At 44.4% G+C, this 25,727-nt stretch overlaps 1 protein-coding gene across 1 annotated transcript in view; it reads left to right on the forward strand.

The window, feature by feature from the left end:
- The first annotated feature begins 333 nt into the window (after positions 1-333).
- The window catches only part of FBP1 (fructose-bisphosphatase 1), a 31,176-nt gene continuing 5,782 nt past the window's right edge, over positions 334-25,727 (forward strand). Inside the window, exons 1-4 of the mRNA XM_004004092.6 lie at positions 334-605; positions 13,529-13,691; positions 16,651-16,743; positions 25,224-25,364. Of these exons, the coding sequence (XP_004004141.1) occupies positions 436-605; positions 13,529-13,691; positions 16,651-16,743; positions 25,224-25,364 (567 nt within the window). The 5' untranslated portion in view covers positions 334-435. The remainder of the gene's footprint in view (positions 606-13,528; positions 13,692-16,650; positions 16,744-25,223; positions 25,365-25,727) is intronic.

Consider the following 25,727-nt stretch of genomic DNA (forward strand, 5'->3'; position numbering starts at 1 on the left):
GCGGGAATCAGGATTGCACCTCCGTGGCCAGGTCGTCGTGCGGACTGAAAAGGACCACGGCCCAGAGTAGCGCTCTACCACGCTGGAGGCAGCTGGGCAGAGGCGTGGCGCGGCGACAGTGAGGAAGCGGAGGTGGGGGTGGGGGCGGGGCACGAGGCGGGGGTACCCCCTGCGGCTGGGGGAACTGAGACTGGACGAGGATCCCGGACGTCATACAGGGCCGGAGAGGGCGGGGCCGCAGTCGGAGGGGCGGGGTCCGGGGCGCGGAGGTGTTCCAGGGGGCGGAGGCCGGTGACCCGCGCCTATAGGCTACCGGCCCCCGGACTGGAACCTGGCCCGCTCCGGAGCCGCTGCGCTGACTCTGTGCTGCGGCCGCGTCCCACCGCTTTCCACCGCCCGCACCTGTCGCCCAGCGAGCCGCAACCGGGCCCCAGCATGACGGACCAGGCACCCTTCGACACCAATATCGTCACCGTGACCCGCTTCGTCATGGAAGAGGGCAGGAAGGCCCGTGGCACGGGCGAGATGACCCAGCTGCTCAACTCGCTTTGCACCGCGGTCAAAGCCATCTCCACTGCCGTGCGCAAGGCGGGCATCGCGCACCTGTGAGTCAGGCTTCTGTACCCCCCAGCCCCCACCCTGGCAGAGTCCTCTTTCTCTCTGGCTGGGGATCTACCAGGCAGTACGATGTCTGGTCTTCTGCCCCTGCTGTCTGTCTGTCTCTCTGATAGCTGAGATCCCCACACACTGTCTCTGGTAGCTCCTCTGCAGAAGCTCAAACCACACTCAAGCTCTAGTTCCCCCCTCCCTCAAGCTTGTGGGTGCCCACCTCGGGGGACTGTCTCACAGTCCATACCTGCCTCCACCCTGCAACCGGCGCCCCTGGGCTGAGCAGCCTTGGCACCTCTCTCGGCCTCCTCCTGGTGAAACTGACTAGCCCCATGGGCACCTGGCCTGCCCACCACACCCACCCTAGCCTCGAATGGGAAAGTGCTGGTCCCCGTGCCTCCCTTTCCGGTTTTCTATCCTTTTGCTTTCATTCCCTTAGAAATTGGGGTCCCAAGTCAGGTTTCTAATTGAGTATCTCCTTGACCCTGAACAAGTCTTGTTAAGAAGCAATGGGTAAGCCAGGCTGGGAGGAGGCTGAGAGGAAGCCTGCAGTATTTAGCGCCTTCAGGGCTTCAGTGCTGGTGTGCACGGGGCTGCAGAAAGTCTGGGGTGGGGCTTGAGATGCTGGATTTCTAAGTTCTGTGGTAGTAGGGCTGCTGGTCTGCAGATCACATTGTGCATAGAAAAAGAATGACAGGACACAGAGATTCAACAGGTACCTTCTAGTGAGGCTTTTACGTTACTAAGACAAATACCCTTTGGTTTATTCTGGTGTGCACAAGTATTTTATGTTTAGACTGGTCCTCACTTTAGCTGAAGGATACTTAGGTTTTCAGATTGCTCATACTCCTTCCTAGTATTTCTCATACTTAGGAGCACTTCATAAGCATTGTACACAGTGCTCATAGCTGCTGAAAAAGCCCAGCCCCGAAACCTGGATTCCTTATCTCGTCAGTTCTTCACCTTTGGTTTTACGGTATGGCTTGGTAGAGCTAACTTAAAAAAAATTTTTTTATCTTATATTGGAGTATAGTTTATTAACAATGTTCTGCTAGTTTCAGTTGTACAATAAGGTGATTCGGTTATACATATATATGTATCTTTTTAAAAAATTTTTTCCCATTTCGGTTATTACAGAGTATTGGCAGAGTCCCCTGTCCTATACAGTAGGTCCTTATTGGTTATCTATTTTAAATACAACAGTGTGTACATGTCAATCCCAAACTCCCAATCTATCCAAGCTGACTCTTAAGGCAAGAGTTTATCATCATTTATTTGCAGATGTCAAGCAAAGTTGGGCCCTGATGGGAGAGGGATTGGGAAGTATGTTAGGAAGGTGGTGACTCCATTACTATTTCACCTATGGACCTTCTCAATACATGTCTAAGGAGACTTTACTTTAGGAAACATTCAATTAAATTCTTACTTTAAATGTAACATACAATAAGTAAAAGTGTCCTCTCAGCTTTACTTGACTTTGAAAACCAGGGGGCTTATTTAAAAAGTGAAGGGAAGTGAAAGTAACTCAGTCATGTCCGATCCTTTGCGACCCCATGCACTGTAGCCCACCAGGCTCCTCTATCAATAGGATTTCCTACTGTTTTAAAAAAGAGTGCTTGTCATTTTTGTATTGTTTAAAAATGTGTCAGCACCTTTCACAACCCCAAAGAGACTCAGAAACGCAAGATCTGCTTTGAGGTGCATCTTTCCCACCTTAGGGCTTCCCCGGTGGCTCAGCTGATATAGCGTTCGCTTGCAATGAGGGAGACCCAGGTTTGATCCCTGGGTCAGGAAGATCCTCTGGAGAAGGAAATGGCAGCCCACTCCAGTACTCCTGCCTGAAAAATCCCATGGATGGAGGAGCCTGGCAGGCTACAGTCCATGGGGTTGCAAAGAGTCGTACATGACTAAATGACTTCATTTCTTTTTTTCCCACCTTATAAGTAACCTCAGATAGTGGGACCATAGGTAGTGGGATATTAGTTGAACCTGGACAAAGGGTGCCAATTTTGGCTGTATGAATTGTGTATATTTTTAAAACTAGACACCTGTAAGCACTAGGTTAAAAAATAGTTTTTGCTATAATTATAAATTCCTTTATATGTTGTGCGTGTGTGTGTGTGTGTGTGAGTCATTCAGTTGTGTCCAACTCTTTGCAACTCCATGGACTCTACTGTCCGTGGAATTCTCGAGGCAAGAATACTGGAGTGGGTTGCTGTGCCTTCCTCCAGGGGATCTTCCTGACCCAGTTATTGAACTTGGGTCTCTTGCATTGCAGGCAGATCCTTTCCATCTGAGTCACCAGGGAAACCCTTTATATGTTACTCAACAAAAATTCAAACCACTCAGAAGAACACAAGGGGAAAAGTGAGACCCACCATTACCCATTTCCTGGGGTATCCACTATTCATAATTTACTGGGTTTCTTTTTTTTACTAGATACTTCTCTATATTCATATAAATTTATACATGGATAAGCACTTCCATGTGACTGTTTGTAAACAGCAAACAAAATGGGATCACACTTGACATCCTTTCTGCAGTTTGCTTTCACTATTCAACTCTATATGATGAGCATCCTCCAGTGTCAGGGCATGTAAACTCACCTCCTCCTTTTTAACTGCTGCATACTGTTCACTAGGGTTTCCCAGGTGGCACTAGTGGTAAAGAACTTACCTGTCAGTGCAGGAGACATTGGAGAACCAGGTTCTATCCCTGGGTCAGGAAGATCCCCTGGAGGAGGGCATGGCAACTCACTTCAGTATTTTTGCCTGAAGGATCCCATGGACAGAGGAGCCCTGCAGACTGTAGCTCATAAGTCTGAAAAGAGTTGGACACAACTGAAGTGACTTAGCACACACAGTGTTCCACTGTACATGAGCTATTTGACATTTCCCGTATATTTGGGCGTGTCACTGGTCTTTCACTATTTCAAAGAGCATTGTACCCATGAAATGGGCATTTCACATGGTCCTGTGGATGGCTGACGGAGAAAGGGTAGAACCTGAACATTCAGTACTCCTGTGGGAAAGTAAGTTTGACTGTCTCTGTATCATATGTAGTTGGGGAGGGGGCCATAAGACAAGATCTTAACTTGGGCTCCAAATTATGCTTATTATCGGCTTTGATATTCTGGATGAAAAGGCTAGCGTACCTGCAAATAACTTGTTAGTGCTGCCGACTTGCCCTAGTAGGGCATCTAGCCAGAGGGACAAGATGATTGCAGACTTTCAAGAACCTTGTGGGACCAGTTTATGGATGTCAGCCCTGACTCCTCATCAGGCAGATCAGGAGTTTAAACACAGCCTGGAGCTCTCTCTCTTAAATTTTAGAAGTTACTGAGAGATAAGAAAGATATAGAGCTTATGCTTTAGGGAAAATATTACATGTATAAAGTTAGAATACAATAGAGAATTTTTTCTAAAGAAATTTGGCCACATAAGCTGAGTTTTTGAGGCTGGAGAAAGGTAGGAAGATGATTCCAGGCTTAGCTGCAGTACTCGAGATCTTGGTTCCTACCTGCAGGGGGTCTTCCTTTCAGAATGAGGGATCTAGGTCCCTGACTAGGATCAAACCTGGGCCCTTTGCATTGGGAGCATGGAGTCTTAACCCCTGAACCACCAGGAAAGTCCCAGCAATAGAGATTCTGAAAGATACTTTTGTACAGTTGGCAAAAATATGTGGATGTGAGAGATGGTGGCCCAGCATGATGGGCATTTGTAGTGGGCAGGCAAAGCTGGTCATAAGGCCTGTTGGCTGGGCTGCCGTCTGAGGAAAGGTACAAGCTAGGAAGATCTTTCTGGAAAAGGTGCTTATTTGGTTTGACTGAAACCTGGAACCCTTCAAGTAACGTAGTGATGGAGCATTTGTGGATGTTAAATTGTGAGTGCATTGGGGGAACATTATGTGGCAAGGGTGAATACTTTGTCTTTGAGGGGGTGACCAAAGGAGAGAGGTACAGGTTTTTGAGTGGGGCAGTGCCACTATTGGAGATTCATCTGGGGTAGCTATGACTGGAAGCACAGAGTTAGAAGAGGGAAAGTGAAGACGCGGAAATCCAGCAGGATTCAGAACTATGGAATTAGAGGAGATGGGGGGACCTGGCAGAAGTCTGAGTGGGGACTGGGGGAGAAGGATAGTGAGGGAGGTTCTCAAAGAGCAGATCCTAGCAACTGAGATCAGGGCTGTGATGTTAAAAAACAAAACAGTGAAAATAAAACCAGAATTCCAAAGGAGGGGCTGAGTTTTAGAGGCTAGAGAAGGCTAGGAAGATGATTCCAACATTATGGAGATGCTGAACTTGAGGTGTGAGAGGGGCATCCTATTGGAGATATTATCCAGCCTTCAGTTAGTGGCAACAGTCTGGAATTTGGGTATGAAGAAGTGACTTAAGATTAGGCCTTTGGGTTTTGACACATTCACTCTGAGATAGGCAGAGAAGGAAAACCAGGACCTGATTTAGCAGAACAGAAACATGGGGGGCTTTCAGTTCAGTTCAGTTCAGTTCAGTTGCTCAGTCATGTCTGACTCTTTGTGACCCCATGAACCACAGCATGCCAGGCCTCCCTGTCCATCACTAACTCCCGGAGTTTACCCAAACCCATGTCCATTGAGTCGATGATTTCATCCAACCATCTTATCCTCTGTCATCCCCTTCCCCTCCTGCCCTCAATCTTTCCCAGCATCAGGGTCCTTTCCAATGCGTCAGCTCTTCGCATCAGGTAGCCAAAGTATTGGAGTTTCAGCTTCAACATCAGTCCTTCCAATGAACACTCAGGGCTGATCTCCTTTAGGATGGACTGGTTGGATCTCCTTGCAGTCCAAGGGACTGAGTCTCAAGAGTCTTCTCCAACACCGTAGTTCAAAAGCATCAATTCTTTGGTGCTCAGCCTTCTTCACAGTCCAACTCTCATATCCATACATGACCACTGGGAAAACCATAGCCTTGACTAGACGGACCTTTGTTGGCAAAGTAATGTCTCTGCTTTTGAATATGCTGTCTAGGTTGGTCATAACTTTCCTTCCAAGGAGTAAGTGTCTTTTAATTTCACGGCTGCAGTCACCATCTGCAGTGATTTTGGAGCCCAGAAAAATAAAGTCAGCCACTGTTTCCACCGTTTCCCTATCTATCTACCATGAAGTCATGGAACTGGATGCCATGATCTTCATTTTCTGAATGTTGAGCTTTAAGCCAAATTTTTCACTCTCCTCTTTCCCTTTTGTCAAGAGGCTCTTTAGTTCTTCTGCACTTTCTGCCATAAGGCTGGTGTCATCTGCATATCTGAGGTTATTGATATTTCTTCCAGCAATCTTGATTCCAGCTTGTGCTTCCTCCAGCCCAGCGTTTCTCATGATGTACTCTGCATGTAAGTTAAATAAGCAGGGTGACAATATACAGCATTGACATACTCCTTTTCCAACTTGGAACCAGTCTGTTGTTCCATGTCCAGTTCTAACTGTTGCTTCCTGACATGCATACAGGTTTTTTAAAAGGCAGGTCAGGTGGTCTTTTCCACAGTTTATTGTGATCCACACAGTCAAAGGCTTTGGCATAGTCAATAAAGCAGAAATAGATGTTTTTCTGGAACTCTCTTGCTGTTTCAGTGATCCATCGAATACTGGCAATTTGATCTCTGGTTCCTCTGCCCTTTCTAAAACCAGCTTGAACATCTGGAAGTTCACGGTTCACGTATTGCTGGAGCCTGGCTTGGAGAATTTTAAGCATTAATTTACCAGCGTGTGAGATGAGTGCAGTTGTGCCTCAGTTTGAGCATTCGTTGGCATTGCCTTTCTTTGGGATTGGAATGAAAACTGACCTTTTCCAGTCCTGTGGCCACTGCTGAGTTTTCCAAATTTGCTGGCATATTGAGTGCAGCACTTTCACAGCATCATCTTTCAGGATTTGAAACAGCTCCACTGGAATTCCATCACCTCCACTAGCTTTGTTCTTAATGATGCTTCCTAAGGCCCACCTGACTTCACATTCCATGATGTCTGGTTCTAGATGAGTGATCACACCATCGTGATTATCTGGGTCATGAAGATCTTTTTTGTATAGTTCTTTTGTGTATTCTTGCCACCTCTTCTTAATATCTTCTGCTTCTGTTAGGTCCCTACCATTTCCGTCCTTTATTGAGCCCATCTTTACATGAAATGTTCCCTTGGTATCTCTAATTTTCTTGAAGAGATCTCTAGTCTTTCCCATTCTGTTGTTTTCCTCTATTTCTTTGCATTGATCACTGAGGAAGGCTTTCTTATCTCTCCTTGCTATTCTTTGGAACTCTGCACTCAGATGCTTATATATTTCCTATTCTCCTTTGCTTTTCACTTCCCGTCTTTTCACAGCTATTTGTAAGGCCTCCTCAGACAGCCATTTTGCTTTTTTGCATTTCTTTTTCTTGGGAATGGTCTTGATTCCTGTCTCCTGAACAATGTCAAACCTCCATTTGTAGTTCATCAGGCACTCTATCTATCACATCTAGTCCCTTAAATCTATTTCTCACTCCCTTTGATTTAGGTCATACCTGAGTGGTCTAGTGGTTTTCTCCACTTTCTTCAATTTCAGTCTGAATTTGGCAATAAGGAGTTCATGATCCAAGCCACAGTCAGCTCCTGGTCTTGTTTTTGCTGACTGTATAGAGCTTCTCCATTTTTGGCTGCAAAGAATATAATCAGTCTGATTTCGGTGTTGACCATCTGGCTTTAAGAGCATATTTTGGAGAGAGATGGAGCTGAGCTCAGATTGGCGGCTCTGCTGTTTAATTTCTGTGAGGATTTGATACCATCCTATGAGCACACTTTTGACTTCCCCAGTGGCTCAGACGGTAAAGTGTCTGCCTACAACATGGGAGACCCGGGTTCAATCCCTGGGTTGGGAGGATCTCCTGGAGAAGGAAATGGCAACCCACTCCAGTATTTTGCCTGGAAAATCCCATGGACGGAAGAACGTGGTAGGCTATAGTCCATGGGGTCGCAAAGAGTCGGACACGACTGAGCAACATTTGCTTTACTTTACTATGAACACACTTTGGGCTGGCATGAACTTAAGCCAACATTGGGGTTTGCAGCCTTTGAAGCTGCTCTGGTTGGCACCTCTTCTTCAAAGTATAGTTGTCCCTAGATGTCCACAGGGGATTGGTTCCATGACACTCCACACCTACCAAAATCCATGGATGCTCAGGTCCCTTAGATAAAATGTCTGAGTACTGTCTGCCCTGAGTAATCTTGGGTTCAATTAACCACAGGTGAAAATTCGTGGATGCAAACCCCAGGATACCCAGGGCAGACTGTATTTCTGATCTGACCTTTGGACTTTCTGGGTTGGATGAATGGTTGGTCATTTACTTCAGAATCAATCAAAAAGTCTGGTTACCGTCAGCTTTAGCAATAAGGGTTAAATAACAATCTGCCTCCCTTTTTCTTGTGAAGATGAGCTCTTCCCCGTTGGCTCTGGTGCATGCTAACTCAAGAACTTTACATGGCCATGCTGACCTCAGAAGGAAAAGATCTAGTTAGTTAGTTAGCAAATCAAGGAAGTCATCGAAAGTTTTCTTAAGTGTAGCCCTGACTCTGGTCCTTGTATCTAGGGAGGTGCTTCAGGAATGTTAAAGGAGACTTTCCCAGACCATCGGTAATCATAGACTTTATGGCTGTAAAACAGCTCTAGAAACTGTATGCAAATATGAAAAAGGAAAAACATGCTAATATTTAGTCCAAATTTCTAAGGATTTGAAAACACTTGTCGAATGAACCTATCCTTCTAAAGAGTTTCCCACCATGTGAATTAAAGTGACTTATAGCTGTTTCATATTTTTTTATATAGTAAGCATAAAGGAAGAGAGATTACTTGCTGCATGGTGTAGCCAAAAAAAAAAAAAAAAAAAAAGAGAGAGAGAGAGAGCAAGCGAGAGAGAGATTACAGACAGCAGCTTCTCAAGTTGATTTTTCTTCCTAAACTCCAGAGAGTTTTTTCTTCCCAAGCTCGGAGAACCTTTGTGCCATCAGGGATTTAAAAATGAACAGTCATGGAGACATAAACCTTGATAGAATGCTGTGCCACCTTGAACAACTTGGGCTGCAGGGCCAACTAATATGAATAAAATTGAGGTGACATGTCATAAGTATCTGAAATGAAATAATATTCCCAGTTAGTCAAATGTGAACTTTGAGCACTTTCTTTTGCTTAGCTGTCTGCGACACTGTTCTGCATTGGCTGTCTTCCCAGAAGCTGCCTGAAAAACTGGTTCAGAAGTAGTTCCCCTCCCCCTCATCAGCCGACTGGTGCTTAGTGGGTTCCTGTGGAACAGGCACACACAGCACCACACGTGGGGCTCCATTAAGAACGGTGATGGCTGCCACTGGCTTCTATGAACCAGGTGCATCAGGTGGGTTAGTCCTCGTCCTTACAAAGCCTAGAAATGAACCATCAGGGAGCTGAGACAACTTGGTGGAAATCATGTAATCAGCAAGAGGAAAAGGCAGAATTTGAGCCCAGGTCCTTCTGGTGCTTCTCAGCAGGGTTGTATTCCTGCTGAGGGGTGTTAGGGGTGGGATTCTGTTTCCTGCCGACTTCCTTGGTGCCAGTCTCTGTTCTAAGTCCTTTACTGATGTCAACCCATTTACACTCCTTCTCTACATACTGTGCCATAGATACACTAAATTCCGATTTTATCAAAGATCAGAGATGCTAAGAGGTCGACACAGAATTGTTCAGCATGTGGCAGAGCTGGGATTTGAACCCTCACGGTCTAGGGTCCTAGCTCATGGAGGAAAGCCCTTGATGCTGTTGCCTTTCCCTGCTGCTGCTGCCTGTGGCCATCAGGTTATATAGTGAAGGCTCTATCCTTTGGGACCTTTGATGGAATGATGACTGATCAAAATGCAGGAGAGTATTGCTTTTAAGGAGCTTCCCAGGTGGCTCAGTGGTAAAGAATCCACCTACCAAGCAGGAGACCTGGGTTTGATCCCTAGATAGGGAAGATCCCCCTGGAGAAGGAAATGGCAGCCCACTCCAGTATTCTTGCCTGGAGAATCCCCATGGACAGAGGAGCCTGGCGGGCTATAGTCCATGGGGTCACAAAGACATGACTTAGCAACTAAACAGCAGCAGCATTGCTTCTAAAGGATTTTCTGAAAACTTTTGAAGAAAATAAACTCTGTTCTTCAGCTAATTAGTTCCTTAAGGATTTTCTTAGGGCCTTTTTCTTCTGTCAAAGTTGCAGAAGCCTTGGGACTTCCCTGGTGGTCCAGGGAAGACTCTGCACGATTTCATCCCTGTCGGGGAACTAAGATCCCACATGCCAGGGCAGTGTGGCCAAAAAGTAAAAAAAGAAAAAACAAAAGTTGCAAAAGCCTTTCCTGCTTCTGACTTTTCATTGATCCATAGAATATGTACTGTCCAGATCTTGCTTCCCTTCTGGGGAACTCTCGTGAGGAGTCTTGGGGGAAGCATGACTGAACATTTGCTTAGTCCTGGCTCGTCATTCCTGGGCAGGATGAAGCATGGTTGTGTGAGATAAAGCTAACTTCACGTGCTAAGGGGCACCATACAGAAACCAAGGTGATGGGGGTATTGACTCTGATATCATCACTACTGAAATAGCAGGAATTCTTCATTCTGAAGCCTGTTTCTACCTTAGAGCCACTTTCCTGATCCTTCTTGAAGACCTTCTTAACACAAGGTCTCGCTAAGGGAAACCCTCCCACAAGATGCCCTAGAAAGTGCCTGAATCTTGACTTTAAGGGGCCCAGAATAATCTCTCTTCATTTTTTTTTATGCTTCACAGGCAACTGGAGGAAAGATGGGGAAGGATCTTTCTGGTTAGAACAGAGGAGGGAGCCTCCACAGTGGTAAAGAGGAGGATGGAGAGGTGACCCCCTGTCCAGGCAGGGAGGCAGGGCCATTGCAGAGGTCTGCATGGTTTGGCCATGAAGATGGCCATTTGGGTTCTGGTGTGGTGAGTGTCCCCCACAGTGTTCACCCTGCAGCTGTTATATGGCCCCTCCTGACTCCCCATGAGAGGTGGTGTGACCCCAGGGCAGGAGCCACCTTATAACCCTAGAACAGCAGTGTGGAACCTGGCTGGTGGTCCCGGCTGGATGAGCCAGCTGCCCTGAGGCTGACTACAGCCTCTTGTAGCCCACAGCATGGGAAAGACTTTGAGGTTTAAAAAGTCACTTGTATAAATGTGCACAGAGCAACCCCTCCCATTTGGAAATTTGTGAAAAACAAAGTCCTTTGGATAAATTACTAACCCAGAGCTGTTCTTTGGAATCATTACTGGCTGGTTTATTTGGACTCTCTTAGGGCTTTGTCATAGCTTCATTTTTGTTTGGAAAACATCCAAAGTATCCTTCAGCTGGAACTGCTCCCTCGCAGTAAGATCTTCCTTGACCATCTTGACCCTTTCCCAGCCGTCCCCCAGCACCTTGTTTCCTTTTATTAAAATGAGAGCACCTGTCACTTTCTGACATTATCTTATTCATTCAGAAGTATGTATTGATTTCTTGTTTTCCTCACTCACTTCTCACTTAAGCTCCATGAGGGTTAGATGCTGAATGACATCTTGTTTAGCACTGTAACCCCAGCACTCAGTACAGTGGGGACAAAAAATATTTGCAGAATAAATAATCGCACAGACCTCTGGGAAGATTTTGAGTGAGAGGGCTGAGGCCTGACTGCTCTTCACCCATCTCACTGAGCCAGGTGCCTGAGCAGGTGGAACATGGAAAATAGATATTGCCCATGCTTGCCTTGGTGGCTCATCCACCTGTCCCAGCCCCCCAGGCCTCCCTGGAGCTGTCCCCATAGGCCAGTCCCTCTGGGGACTGTGCCAGAGGCTTCCTCCACACTCCAGGGTGTGGAGTGACCTTGAAGTCTACTGATTACTATACTCATTTCTTCAGGCTTGAGTTTCTATTCTCTTCAGTGGATACTTTTTAGCAAGTATTGCTTGAGGGCCTACTATGTGATGGAAGCTGGGACACAGTGGGAGAAAACATACCCTTCTGTCCTCATCCTCATGGAATTAAAAGTTAAACAATCATGGCAACATGATGATGGGTGAAGCAAGGGGGATCTTGAGAACCCTCCCATAGTACTGCAGATTCTTAATGAGTGCTCCTTTTAGTGGGCAAACAAGGGATTTAACATTGAGAGTCAAGGGCTGTGCTAAGCCCTTTGTGTATATGTGATGTGTGTAATCCTTTAACAGCCCCATGAGGCATCATTGCCCTCCATGTTCATGAGTGAAAAGGAGAGCTCAGAGAAAGCAAAGGATTTGTAGAGCTGAGGGCTGAGCCAGGTCTTGGTCAGGAAGCCCATATTCTTTTCCATCAATGTTGTTTGCCCTTTTGAATTAGTGATGATTTTAATGGTGGAAATGTCAGGCTAGGAAAGACAGCCAATTGGTGCCAGTAGGGCTGTTGAGGGAGATGGAGGCCAATGAGTGGTTGGGTCCAGCCAGGCCCTAGTTCAACCCAGAATTTGGCTGCCTTCCTTCTTCATCAGCATCAGCCTCACAATTGAAGTGAAAAAGAGATTGTGTGGGAGGAGAAGCAAAACCTCAGCTACAAGTCTGATAGACCCCTTGGTCTTTCATTCATGAAATAGGACTGACATAATGAAAAGAAAAGGGTGCAGAGGAGGGCTGGAGGGATGAGATGATGTTTCCAGGTGGGCGGGAGACGACACTGGAGACGACACTGGAGAATGGGCTCGGTGATAACTGGAGTTACTTCCTGGAGAGAGTCAGGCCAGATGAGCCATTTGGGTGCTGGCTCAGTTTTGGCCAGCCAGAGTCTTCCAAGTTATGTGTAGAGAAAATGCATCTTCAAGAGTTGAAGCAGTGAACACCATGACAGTCAGTCCCCAGATAAGTGCTCCCAGCAGTCTCAGCCAGGGTGCCCCATAACGCCCACTCTCAGCTGTTTGGCATTATCTTCAACGCTCTTACGCGTTCCCTCTCCACATCCAGCCTCTTCTCATGTTCTGTGCTTTCTTCCTCAAAAACATTTCCCCTCCTTTCAGTGTTCCTATTCAACCCCAGGCTGTGACAACCCTTTTCTTCCCTTACTCTAACAAAGTAGGCTCTACTTTGGACCAACTATTTGGTTTCTGGGAATTCCACAATTACTGATTTGCAGGTACCTTGCAAATAAAGTAAGGACTTCGGACTTCCCACTCCCTCCAGCCCCTAGGACTCCTGCTGGAGGTTGTGAGGTTCCACCAGGAGGGGCCTGGCCTGGAAATCAAAGTGAGCTTCTCACCTCTGCTCTGCTGCTCCAGTTTAGAGAAGGTGTCTTAGAGTGAGCTTCCTCTATAAAAGGAGGTGGTGAGATCTGTCAATATTTATTTTCTTTTAGGATCTTGTCAGCTATAAATCCGTAGATCCCTTGGCTTAGTTCCCATCTCAGGCTCCTTCCCACACAGAAGGTTTCTTTACTTGCTTTGTCTCTCACCTAACTCATTGTGCATAAACTCATGCATTCAGGGGTAAAAATTGGTTATTGGTGGTGGTGAACAAAACAGTCATTTTAGGTATGAAACATATGGACATATAGTGTGTAAATAGACACACTGCATCTGTAATATTAAATTTTCCTGGGGGAGTGTGTTAGAGAAAAAAAAAAAAGCCTCCTTAGGCCATAATGAAAAAAAGGCTGAGAAACATGGATTTAACCACAAAGCTGTGCTGGTTATCATGCTAGGCATTGGACAGGTGAGTGAGTGACAATATTGCCTTCCTTCCAGAAGCCATTCCAGATAGATGGCCATCCTTCTCATTCTGTTTCTCCCAAACCATGCATCTCCTTTCATTTCTTCTAAACCATGCCAAATGCTCTCTTTTAGTGACTTTATAGATGCATTAACATTCTGGTGTTCATGGCTCATCTTTTTGTGGCTTTTTTTCCCCTCTAGCTATGGAATAGCTGGCACTACGAATGTGACGGGAGATCAAGTGAAGAAGCTGGATGTCCTCTCCAATGATCTGGTTGTTAATGTGTTAAAGTCATCTTTTGCCACCTGTGTTCTTGTGTCAGAAGAAGACAAACATGCCATCATAGTCGAACCTGAGAAAAGGGTGGGTCTGCTCCCATGCTGCTGAGGGTTTTAATGTAATCATTTTTCTTTCTGGCTTCATCAATGACTCCACTTGTTCAAACAAGCTGGATTCTTAAGACTCACCCTAGATCCCTCCTGAACCACCAGTCATCATTTCACAGATTCCTCCTCACTGCCATATCTCAGACTGTCCTCTCCTGTCTGCGCTTTCACCACAGTCCATTCTGTTATCATCTCTCCTATGTGCTCATTCATGGGAGAGACTCAAATATACTCATATTTATCTCCACGTCTTTTAATTGTCACGTTCAAAGCTCTACAAAGTCTGTCTTCTGTTAACTACAGCCTTTGCTTCATCTCCATTCACCTAGTTTCCAGTCTTCACAACCAACCTTTCTGCCAGTCTAAACTGCTGGCAGTTCCTATCAGTGATTCATGCATTGGAACCCATTGGGATCTTATTAATCTTGTTATCAAACTTACGTTGCTCAAGAATCACATACTGAGAGAAAAAAAGTGAAAGTGAAAGTTGCTCAGTTGTGTCCGACTCTTTGCAACCCATGGATTGTATAGTTCTCTGGGCCAGAGAACTAGGCCTGAATTCTCTAGGCCAGAATACTGGAGTGGGTAGCCTTTCCCTTCTCCAGGAGATCTTCCCAACCCAGGGATAGAACCCAGGTCTCCTGCATTGCAGGCAGATTCTTTCTCAGCTGAGCCACAAGGGAAGCCCACTGAGAGACAAGTGTTGGGTAATAGGATAGATAGCTTTATTGAGGAAACCAGTAATGTTGGGGAGAAGGTGGACTCATGTCTCAAAGAACAAACTCCCTGCTGCTGATCTAGGGGCAAAAGTTTTTAGAGGGGAGTTTCAGGGGGTTATAGGCAGAGGGAAGGAGCTGTATGCTGAACAGCACAGTTGGCTCTGACAGTCTTGAAATTGGCCATGTAGTGGTCTGATCAGTGTCATCTTGATTGTTTTAAATACAGCTAATCTTCAACTCCAGGGTCAGTTTGTTCCCATCTCCTTGAAGCTAGTTCTTAAAAATAATTGTGTAAGCTTGATGGTTAGCCTGGTTTTCATGTAGGTAACTTCTTCTACCTGGTGGGGGATTCAGCATCTGCAAAACAGCTCAAGGGATATGGCTCAGAAGAAAGAAATGAAGGTTCTTGACTTTGTTTAATGACTAAACTGTTATTTGGTCTTCCTTGATTGTTTTCTTTTGTTTTTGAATTTTGTCACTTCTATGATTGAATTTATTCTTTGGCCAAAGTGTTTTTCTACAGACAAAAGGCAGGCAGAGGACATAGGGGTGGGGGAGAGGATCTCTCCTAAGAAACCCTATAGGGTCCTGCTCCACTTCAATCTGATTGCTTCTTGAGGGCAGAGACTAATTTCTATTCTTCTCTGTATCCCAGCATCTGGCACAATACCTGATACATTGTAGGGGATCAACAACGGATTATTGTTGAAAAAGTGAATGAAAGGGTATATCCAGGTTTTATTGAACAACAATCACATAACACTAATAATACCTTTTGAGTAGAAAAATGCAGTTATATAGCTTACTATCTTTCCCTGTTTGAGATGAATTGAGGACATGAAGGAGTATGATGAGAAAAAAGCAACAGAAGGTCAATTTAAAGATACTGCCTGATATCCAATCTGACTTTTATAAGAGGAATGGAGAGTCACATCCGATTTGATAGCTTTATGTCATTCCTAAAATACTACTGAAGTTCATATTGTTCTCTGCTGTGTTTCTAAAGGTACTTGTCAGTTTTGGGCATGTTCATTTTAGGACTGAATTTGCTGTTTAATATTCTTTGTCAGCCCAACTTCTCTGATTACAATGTATTGTAGTGATAAGCATACTCCTGTTTTCCTGATGACAGTTTCTCCTGCATTGTCCAGAAGGATTTGTTAAGAGCAAGAAGCCAGGGAATCAGAGAACTGCCTTAATTTGATGCAAAAATTTAAAAACCACATATTAAAGTGGCTACCTTGGAGATGGAAAATTTCCAGTGATATGCTGGTAAACTGTCTCTCTATTAGAAAAAAAAATCTTTCATTTGTAGCACTTGTCACTTGAAACTGTGAAATAGTGTCCCATAATTGATTTTAAGTTATCAACATGACATCACTGAAAATAGAGTTGGGAAGAGACATGCACAATTGGCTCTTGAGAACCAATACCAGTCAGCTCCAGAGTACCACTGAAAATCCTGTCCATAGAATGAATCTTTGGTAGTTCCACTACAGTTGAGGGTTGTTGCCTTTGGGAATTATAATAAGAATATGGGTGAGAACTCTGCATTGTAACCCCAAGTGTCATCTGTAGGAACTACATGAAAATTTTCTTATAGACCTTAATGTTGACTTTATTTCACCTAAATTATAACATCTGTGGCTCAAACAGTAAAGAATCTGTCTGCAATGTGGGAGACATGGTTTTGATCCCTGAGTTGGGAAGATCCCCTGGAGAAAGGAATGGGTACCCACTCCAGTATTCTTGCTTGGAGAATTCCATGGATGAATAGAGGAGACTGGCAAGCTACGGTCCATGGGGTCACAAAGAGTCAGACACGACTGAGCAACTAACATTTCCCTTATGAATAAAGAGAATGAAGTGACTAATCTTGTTTTTCTTCTTCCTTGACTGACACGAAACTCAAACCAGAATGATGATTCATTCAAATCAATGATATAATAAATTATTATTTAATACTTGTATTTCTCACCTTCATCTATGCCTCCTATTCTGTGTTTCTCTTCCTAATGATCTTTTGATATATATTTGTTATTGTTTTCACTCTGTGTATCATCTCATACCTTCCCCGACAGAGTATAAATACACAGATTTCTTGAATTTCCCCTTAGATTTCTTCTTTTAACCTCTTAGTGTATATTCTCTGTTTTGGTACAGTGTATTCATTTTTAAAGCAAAGTTGTATTAATATTTTCTTTCTTTTCTGTTCAGGGTAAATATGTGGTCTGTTTTGATCCCCTTGATGGATCATCCAACATCGACTGCCTTGTGTCCATTGGAACCATCTTTGGCATCTACAAAAAGGTAAAATGTAATGGATCAAGCAGCTGGTTTGGGATCAAAAGTAGAGTTAAGGTTGAACATCCAGTCCTGTTTCACTGTTGATGGCACAGCCAGATTGTACATCATGAAACCCCATGAGGCTTGATGTAGGGGGTAGCCTATCCCTTCTTCAGTGGATCTTTCCGACCCAGGAATTGAACCGAGGTTTCCTGCATTGCAGGCAGATTCTTTATCAGCTGAGTAACCAGGGAAGCCCCACAGTGAAAGTGTTAGTCACTCAGCTGTGTCCAACTCTTTGTGACCCCATGGACTGTAGCCTGCCAGACTCCTCTGTCCATGGAATTCTCCAGGCAAGGATACTGGAGTAAGTAGCCTTTCCCTTCTCTAGGGGATCTTCCCAACCCAGGGATCAAACACAAGTCTCCCACATCACAGACAGATTCTTTACCATCTGAGCCACCAGAAAAGAAAAAACCTTTATTTCTCAAGTTATGACTTTTTCCAGCATTAACTGCATAGCAAAAATCTATTAAGTTGTTAAAAGAAAATGTAGTAAGAGGTAGGTGGGAAGAGATGGTGCATAGCTGTAGTACTGATAACCATGTGAACTGAGAATTGTGAGAGTGTGAAACAGTAGGGATTATATCAAAACTATCCTTTAAATTTTCTAAATCAAGTCTGCAAACTATGGTCTCCCCCTGCCAAATCTAGCCCATTGCCTGATTACTATGGCCTGTGAACAAAAAATGACTCTTTGGCATTTTTGAATGGCTAAAAAGAAAGAGTAATATTTCATGACCCGTGACATTTATATGAAGCTTAATTTTCAGTCTCCATAAATAAAGTTTTAATGGCATATGGTCAGCTCTCTTGTTTACATGTTGCCTTTGGCTGATTTTGCACTACACAGGCAGGGTTAAGTGGTTGTGATAAGGACTGTGACAGTAAAGCCTAGAATATTTACTCTTTGTTGGTTTATGGGAGGAGTTTGCTGACCCTAAACTCCTTTGCTATAAATTACAGAAAGCACACTGGTACAGCATGGGGATCCAGATTTCTGCCCTGTGTCTCTTCTACCCGCATGACCTGTGCAGGAACTCTACCTCTAAAGCTTCTCTTTAAGTCTGTGCATGGAGGGCTGGGGGGTGGATGTTGGTGGAAGAGAGTTCAAATATACAGACAAGTGAAAAATAGATAAATACCTGTGAGTCCATCATAAAACACGATGAAATCTAAAATGTGTCATCTTGTCTTCAGCCCTCTTGTTTATTTTAGAAATAAAACTTTACAGATGCCTTTGAGGCTGAGCCCTTTCCTTCATCTTAATGGATGAGGTGGCTAATTCAGCTGACCTCCAAGGTTCCTCCAACTCCCCCATTCTGGGATATAGAGGCCATAACTTAAGAAGTGAGACTGCAATAGTGCTTTACTTTTCAAAGTGACTTGCTGTCTAGCATTGCACATAATCTCCTTTCAAACATGGAAAGTAGGACCACCATGGGACAGTTTTCTTTTGTTACTGAGATAAATTTTGCATTTGTCTTGGCTGGGAGGCAGTTTAAGTAATTGAAGGTTCTAATACTTATACCAGAAAGACAAAGGCGGGAATTAATCTTTCAAGTCATACCATGAAATATTCCATTCTTGGTATAGGTATGCAGGCATGTAATTTTACCTGCAAGGTAGCAGACCTAAATATTATAGTATACAAGAGAGCTTTGTAGCAAAATTCTTCATATAGAGGCAGACTTCCGGTTAATGACTCAACCAAAGCTAAAGCAGCGTTAACGTTTGCCAGCCCCAGTTTCTGCCTCAAGCCCCCTCCCCCAATAAAGACTCTTTTAAGGAAAAAAAAATATTGGGAAACTGACACTATCAACTGAAAAAAATAAAAACAGCTTGCAACAGCAGCTTGAATTACAAATACTGGAAGAACTCAACAGTGCATCTCCACACTCTTCTCAATAAACCTGAAGTGACTCTCTTAAAGATTGAGAGAGGTGATGAGTGTCACATTGCCTTTAAGTCATTTCAGTTTTCAAAAGCCTTGTTGATTGTTTGAAGCCATTTGAGAGCTTACAGGGCATAAATACTGAAATGTCTGATGTTTTAAAGGAGATCTCTCCTGGCTCAGAGGTTAAAGCATCTGCCTGGAATGTGGGAGACCCGGGTCTGATCCCTGGGTCCGATCCCTGGGTCAGGAAGATCCCCTGGTGAAGGAAATGGCAACCCACTCCAGTACTCTTTCCTGGAGAATCCCATGGAGGGAGGAGCCTGGTAGGCTACAGTCCATGGGGTTGCAAAGAGTTGGCCATGACTGAGCGACTTCACTTTCACTTTCACTTTCTCCTGCTTTCTGCAGAGCTGGTTCTGGGCTGGAATTCAGCTTCCTGGTGCACCCACTCAGTGGCATAACATCAGTTGGTAACTGGAATCCAGCAACAGTGAGCTGGTCTTGCCCACAAGATGCCTGGAAACAGGCTCCAAAGGGATCTCTTAGGACCTGTGGTCCAGTGTTTCTATGAAGTTCCTGCCATGGCACCTCCAGAAGTCTCACCCTGCCTCTGGCTGGAGATATTCAGAAGGGGTAGAATTTTCCTGAGGTGTTGAATGAGCGTTTGTCCAAATATTGAATCAAAATCTGTCTCCCTGTTGCTCATAATGGCCTTTTGTATCATTAGAAAATAAGATTCTTTTACATGCTTGAAAATGGCTTTTTTGCCCTCCTCTCTCTCTCTTTTGAAGCATGTGAAGTCACTTCAGTCGTTTCCAACTCTTTGCGACCCTATGGACTGTAGCCCATTAGGGTCCTCTGCCCATGGAATTCTCCAGGCAAGAATACTGGAGTGGGTTGCCATTTCCTTCTCCAGGGGATCTTCCTGACCCAGGGATCAAACCAAGTCTATTTCTTTTAAGTCTCCTGTATTGGCAGGAGGGTTTTTTTTTTTTTTTTTTTACCACTAGCACCACGTGGAAAGCCCTTTCTTTTAAATCTTAAGTTAAATATCTTTCATGTGAGATGATTTTTCGACCTCTCTCTAGTGTGTTACCCTCTATTGGATACATCCTAATTTTTAATATCCATTAAAAATATCCAGTCCCCAAAACTAAAAGCAGAGTTTCAGAAGTGCTCTACCAGCTCCAGAATCCAATTCACTTCCCTTAACTGGACACAGAGAGACTTAATAGCCATATGGAATATGGCTTCCTGACATTGACACTTACTAGGTTTGTGGGACCTTGGGCAATATAACCTCTTGTTTCCTTATCCATAAGGAGAATATATTGAAAATTAAGCATAACAGCAATGAAAATAGTGCCTGGCCCATAAAAAGTGCTCAATAAATAGTAGCCATTAATATTACTTGTTTTTTCTATTAATATTCAACACACAGTTTCACAATTCAAACCAACTTAAGGAAAGAAAGGAAGAAGGGAAGAGAATGGAAAATGATTGGTGTATGTGACTAGAAAGTCCACTGGGTAGTACAGCTGTTTTCAAGGACTCAGACACTCACATAACAGGACACTTTCTCTCTATCTCTATAGCTCCCTCCTTTCTGGTAGAAGAATGGCTCCCAGTAGGTCTGGGCTTACATTCAATCCTTTCAGTGACTCAAACAGAAGATGCAAAACTTAGACTTCCCTGATGGTCCAGTGGTTAAGAATTCACCTGCCAGTGCAGGGGACATGGGTTCTATCCCTGATCCTGAAGATTCCACATGTACAGGGCAACTAAGCCCACGTGCCACAACTACTAAGCCTGCACTCTAGAGCCCGGCTGCCCTAGAGCCCACTGCACTGAACCTACATGCTGCAGCTCCTGAAGCCCGTGCACCTAGAGCCTGTGCTCCTCAACAAGGGAAGCCACTGCAATGAGAAGCCCATGCACCACAAGGGAGAACAGCCTCCACTTGTTGCAACTAGAGAAAGCCCGCATGCGGCAATGAAGACCCATCCCAGCCGAAAGATAAATAGAGAAGTAAAAGAAGATGGAAAACTCTTGTCCAACAGTTTCAACAGGGATTTCACCTCATCAGCCCTGCTTGGCTTGACTTAAGTCATGAGTCCATCTCTCAAGCAGTCACTGTGGTCTTAGGCATGCAATGATCTGACTGGTCAAGCCAGGGTCATGTGCCCACCATTGGAGCTAAGAGTGAGGGGGATGGTATCTTAAGGAAGATTAAAGTTCAGTTGTCAGCAGAAGAGTGAAGCATGCTGGCCAGGCAAAATCAGCTGATGTTCACTCCAGATTATACACCCCCTGAGAGCAGGGACCTCATTTTATATATATTTTTTGTGCACTAGGTTGGTACAGTAGTGAGTAATATTGGCTGAGTTACTGGAGATGCTGCCAAATGCCCTGTGAGAACTTCTAGGGAGGGTTGTGTTTTCTCTCTGTGGGGAGACTGTTGACATGACAGCCTCACACCACTTGTGCCTGACATTCTCCTCCACCACCTCAAGTCTCCAGAATCCATGGTGTCTTTTATGCTCTATATGGAGTAGCATGGGTTAAAACAAAGCAATACCTGCAGTGGGTGGTGGCCTATGATAAGCAGAAAAAGGTAGGGTCCGAGGCTTTCTAATTTTTGCCAAGCTTTATGCACATTGGCCTGTGAGCATCCACATGAGACTGTAATAGGTTCTTTTTGAACAAAGGCATTCATTGCTGGGGGTTTGGAGGAGGTTGGGCATTAGAAAGGGGTTGGGGCTAGGAAAAAGTTCCTCCACCTCCATGACTAGATGGAATTACTTTGTATTTCTTTTGAGCATGTGGATCATAGATAGTGCTCAGTTCAGTTCAGTTGCTCAGTTGTGTCCGACTTTTTGCAATCCCATGAATCACAGCACACCAGGCCTCCCTGTCCACCACCAACTCCTGGAATTCACTCAAATTCATGTCCATCGAGTCTGTGATGCCATCCAGCCATCTCATCCTCTGTCGTCCCCTTCTCCTCCTGCCCCTAATCCTTCCCAGCATCAGAGTCTTTTCCAATGAGTCAACTCTTCACATGAGGTGGCCAAAGTACTGGAGTTTCAGCTTTAGTATCAGTCCTTCCAATGAACACCCAGGACTGATCTCCTTTAGGATGGACTGGTTGGATATCCTTGCAGTCTCAACAATCTCCTCCAACACCACAGTTCAAAAGCATCCATTCTTTGGCGCTCAGCTTTCTTCACAGTCCAACTCTCACATCCAGACATGACCACTGGAAAAATCATAGCCTTGACTTGGCAGACTTTTGTTGGCAAAGTAATGTCTCTGCTTTTTAATACACTGTCTAGGTTGGTCATAACTTTCCTTCCAAGGAGTAAGTGTCTTTTAATTTCACGGCTGCAGTCACCATCTGCAGTAATTTTGGAGCCTAGAAAAATAAAGTCAGCCACTGTTTCTACTGTTTCCCCATCTATTTCCCATGAAGTGATGGGACCGGATGCCATGATCTTAGTTTTCTGAATGTTGAGCTTTAAGCCAACTTTTCACTCTCCTTTTCACTTTCATCAAGAGGCTTTTAGTTCCTCTTCACTTTCTGCCATAAGGATGGTGTTATCTGCATATCTGAGGTGATTGTTATTTCTCCCGGCAATCTTGATTCCAGCTTGTGCTTCTTCCAGCCCAACGTTTCTCATGATGTACTCTGCATAGAAGTTAAATAAGCAGGGTGACAATATACAGCCTTGACGTACTCCTTTTCCTATTTGGAAGCAGTCTGTTGTTCCATGTCCAGTTCTAACTGTTGCTTCCTGACCTGCATACAGATTTCTCAAGAGGCAGGTCAGGTGGTCTGGTATTCCCATCTCTTTCAGAATTTTCCACAGTTTATTGTGATCCACACAGTCAAAGGCTTTGGCATAGTCAATAAAGCAGAAATAGATGTTTTCCTGGAACTCTCTTGCTTTTTCCATGATCCAGCAGATGTTGGCAATTTGATCTCTGGTTCCTCTGCCTTTTCTAAAACCAGCTTAAACATCTTGAAGTTTACGGTTCACGTATTGCTGGAGCCTGGCTTGGAGAATTTTGAGTGTTACTTTACTAGCATGTGAGATGAGTGCAATTTGTGGCAGTTTGAGCATTCTTTGGCATTGCTTTTCTTTGGGATTGGGATGAAAACTGACTTTTCCCATCCTGTGGCCACTGCTGTGTTTTCCAAATTTGCTGGCATATTGAGTGCAGCACTTTCACAGCATCATCTTTCAGGATTTTAAATAGCTCAACTGGAATTCCTTCACCTCCACTATACCAAGGAAACATTTCATGCAAAGATGGGCTCAATAAAGGACAGAAATTGTATGGACCTAACAGACGCAGAAGATATTAAGAAGAGGTGGCAAGAATACACAGAAGAACTATACAAGAAAGATCTTCATGACCCAAATAATCATGATGGTGTGATCACTCATCTAGAGCCAGACATCCTGGAATGTGAAATCAAGTGGCCCTTAAAACATCACTCGATAATGTTACCATTTCTTATTCCACGCAAGGAAGTTGAAGGGTTGAGATTATTTGGTGACAGTATTTCAGGGAAAAGTAGTTAATTCTTAAAAAAAAATTTTTTTTTTTAAAGTTTTTGACTGTGCTGGGTCTTCATTGTTGCAAGAGGGCTCTGTCTATTTGCAGCAAGTAGAGGCTACTCTCTGGTTGTGGTGCTGTTTCTTCTCATTGCTGTGATTTCTCTTATTGTTGCACATGGGCTTAGTTGCTCTGGGGCATATGGACTCTTCCCGAATTGAACCCATAGCCCCTTCATTGGCAGACAGATTCTTTACCAATGGACCATCTGGGAAATACAAGCTTGTTCTTTCTTGTGCCACAGGCAGTCATGGATGATTCTGGATGAGGTGACTTTCTGAGGGACTTGGTAGAATGTGACTACTCCAAGCCTCCAGGGGCTTCCAGTCAGCTTATCTGTTTACATACTGACTTTGTTCTATTTTGTGCTGTACCTGCAGGGTTTAGTTATGATAGAGGAGATGTTTAGAGCCCACCTGTGTTCTTCCCATTATATCCCTGGTTTTGAAGGAAGTCAGTTCCTCTTTCAAGGTTGTGCACTTGTAAAATTTGGAGTTTGAGGAAACAACTCAAATATTTAATACTGTGTTTAGCTGCACTGAACTACCCTGTGAATACAGACCAAACCAAATCAAATAACTTGGCCCAAGCCAACCAGCCAAGAAAACAACCAACCATCTAGATGAAAACTATTAAACACAAAGCTTGGAGATACGAGAAAAAAAAAGGGAAGAGGTGATTTTTTGTGACTCTTCCTTTTACATAAGTAGTTCTTAAGCTTCAGTGTGAGAGTCACCTATGGTGCATGGTAAAATGTGGATTCCCAGGGCCCACTTTAGAAAATCTGACTTAGTAAAGGTCACAGGCTCAGAATTGCATTTTAAATAAACTTCTCAAGTGATTCTGAGGTACATGGACTCTGGGCCACACATTCAAAAGTTATAGGAAAAATTACCAGGAATGTGTTTGCTGAGGTGACCTCCATCTCCAGTATCATGATGTGAGTTCCCTTATTTATTCTCAGGCCCTAGAATCTGTGGTTGGGGAAGGAATAAATGAAATTTTCAGAAACTGCTCATTTTCATTTCTGTTTGAATTCAAGTAGAGAGTTTTCAAGCAGAAAGATTTGTTTGAGGCTTTTTTGAGGACCATAAAGGCCAGTTGTTAAGAAGATAATTATTAGTGACTACTGCTTAGGAGCCATGCCCTTAAGTTGTTCCCTTCCTTAGTATTAGGGAACAAATGGAGGCACTGACCCAGTGGGCTGTGTTTTTAATGAAGAACAAAGAAGATTAGAGTAGATGTGATGTTCTAAGTGTAAGTATTGTTTTATTAAATTTTTGTAGTTGTATTGGTACTGGTTTGTGATATAAAATGTATTTTTTACTGTGGGTCATGGTTAAAAACATGGAGAGCATTGTTCTGCATGGTAATGGCCCTGGAGAGATAGTGTCTGTATTTCTGAGAATTTCTTTGTGTGACTATGGAGCATGTTGCTCACTGGAGTATGTGCCACAACTGGCAGGAGCTCAGGAAATTGATTTCCTCGCCAGACTGGTAGCCGTGGAGCCCAGTTTTAATTTGTTTAAATAAAGATAGAGTAGGCAAGGGAAAGACATTGATGCCTGTAATAAGATTAAATTAGTGGGCGCTGGCATGGAGGCATGCTCTTTTTTTGAGAGTGATAATGGAGAAATGAGGAATATCAAATTAGAAAGATTGAAGGAGGACTCAGATTGGAACGATGGATCCAGATGCAGGAAATTTGGGTTTTGGTGGGAAGGTCGCTGTGGTAATATAATCAGGATATGACTGGTGTGTGGAGGAAGTGCTCCTCCGTGCCCCTGCGCACCCCCCATCCAGGAAGATGCCCTATTTCATTAGGAGAGCACCTTGATAATGCATCTTGCTAAGGGAGGAACTGCAAAAAGAACCACAAAACAGAACAAAACAAGAATGTGTTTTGTTTTCTTTCTTGTCCTAGATTTCGAAAGATGACCCTTCTGAGAAGGACGCTCTGCAGCCAGGCCGGAACCTGGTGGCTGCTGGCTATGCGCTCTATGGCAGTGCCACCATGTTGGTCCTGGCCATGGTGAATGGAGTCAACTGCTTCATGCTGGACCCGGTGAGAGATCCCGGAGTGGGGGGCGAAGTTAGGTGCTTGGCTGGTGGCTGTGAGTGTCTGTTGTGTGTGTGGCAGTGGGAGTCAGTTCCTAAAGGTGGAAGATGAGGCCCATGGAGGGACAGAGATGATGAGGTGGGGAAGCAGGGTAGAGAGATGGATGGACCATATGTGTACATCTGAGGTGACAAATGGTGTCTGTCCAGAGCACAAGAGGGAGTCTCGGTTCCACAATGAATTCTTTAGGGTGGACATTACTGAGCTGACTCAGATGCCTGCTGGGCTGGGCAGGCCACACAAATGAGTGGAGTGTGCTGGAGTGGGCAGGATGGCGGGTGCTGTGATGGGCAGTGGGGGGTGGCAGGG

Source organism: Ovis aries, chromosome 2 (genome assembly GCF_016772045.2).
Source record: "Ovis aries strain OAR_USU_Benz2616 breed Rambouillet chromosome 2, ARS-UI_Ramb_v3.0, whole genome shotgun sequence".
In the NCBI taxonomy this organism is placed as follows: Eukaryota; Metazoa; Chordata; class Mammalia; order Artiodactyla; family Bovidae; genus Ovis; species Ovis aries.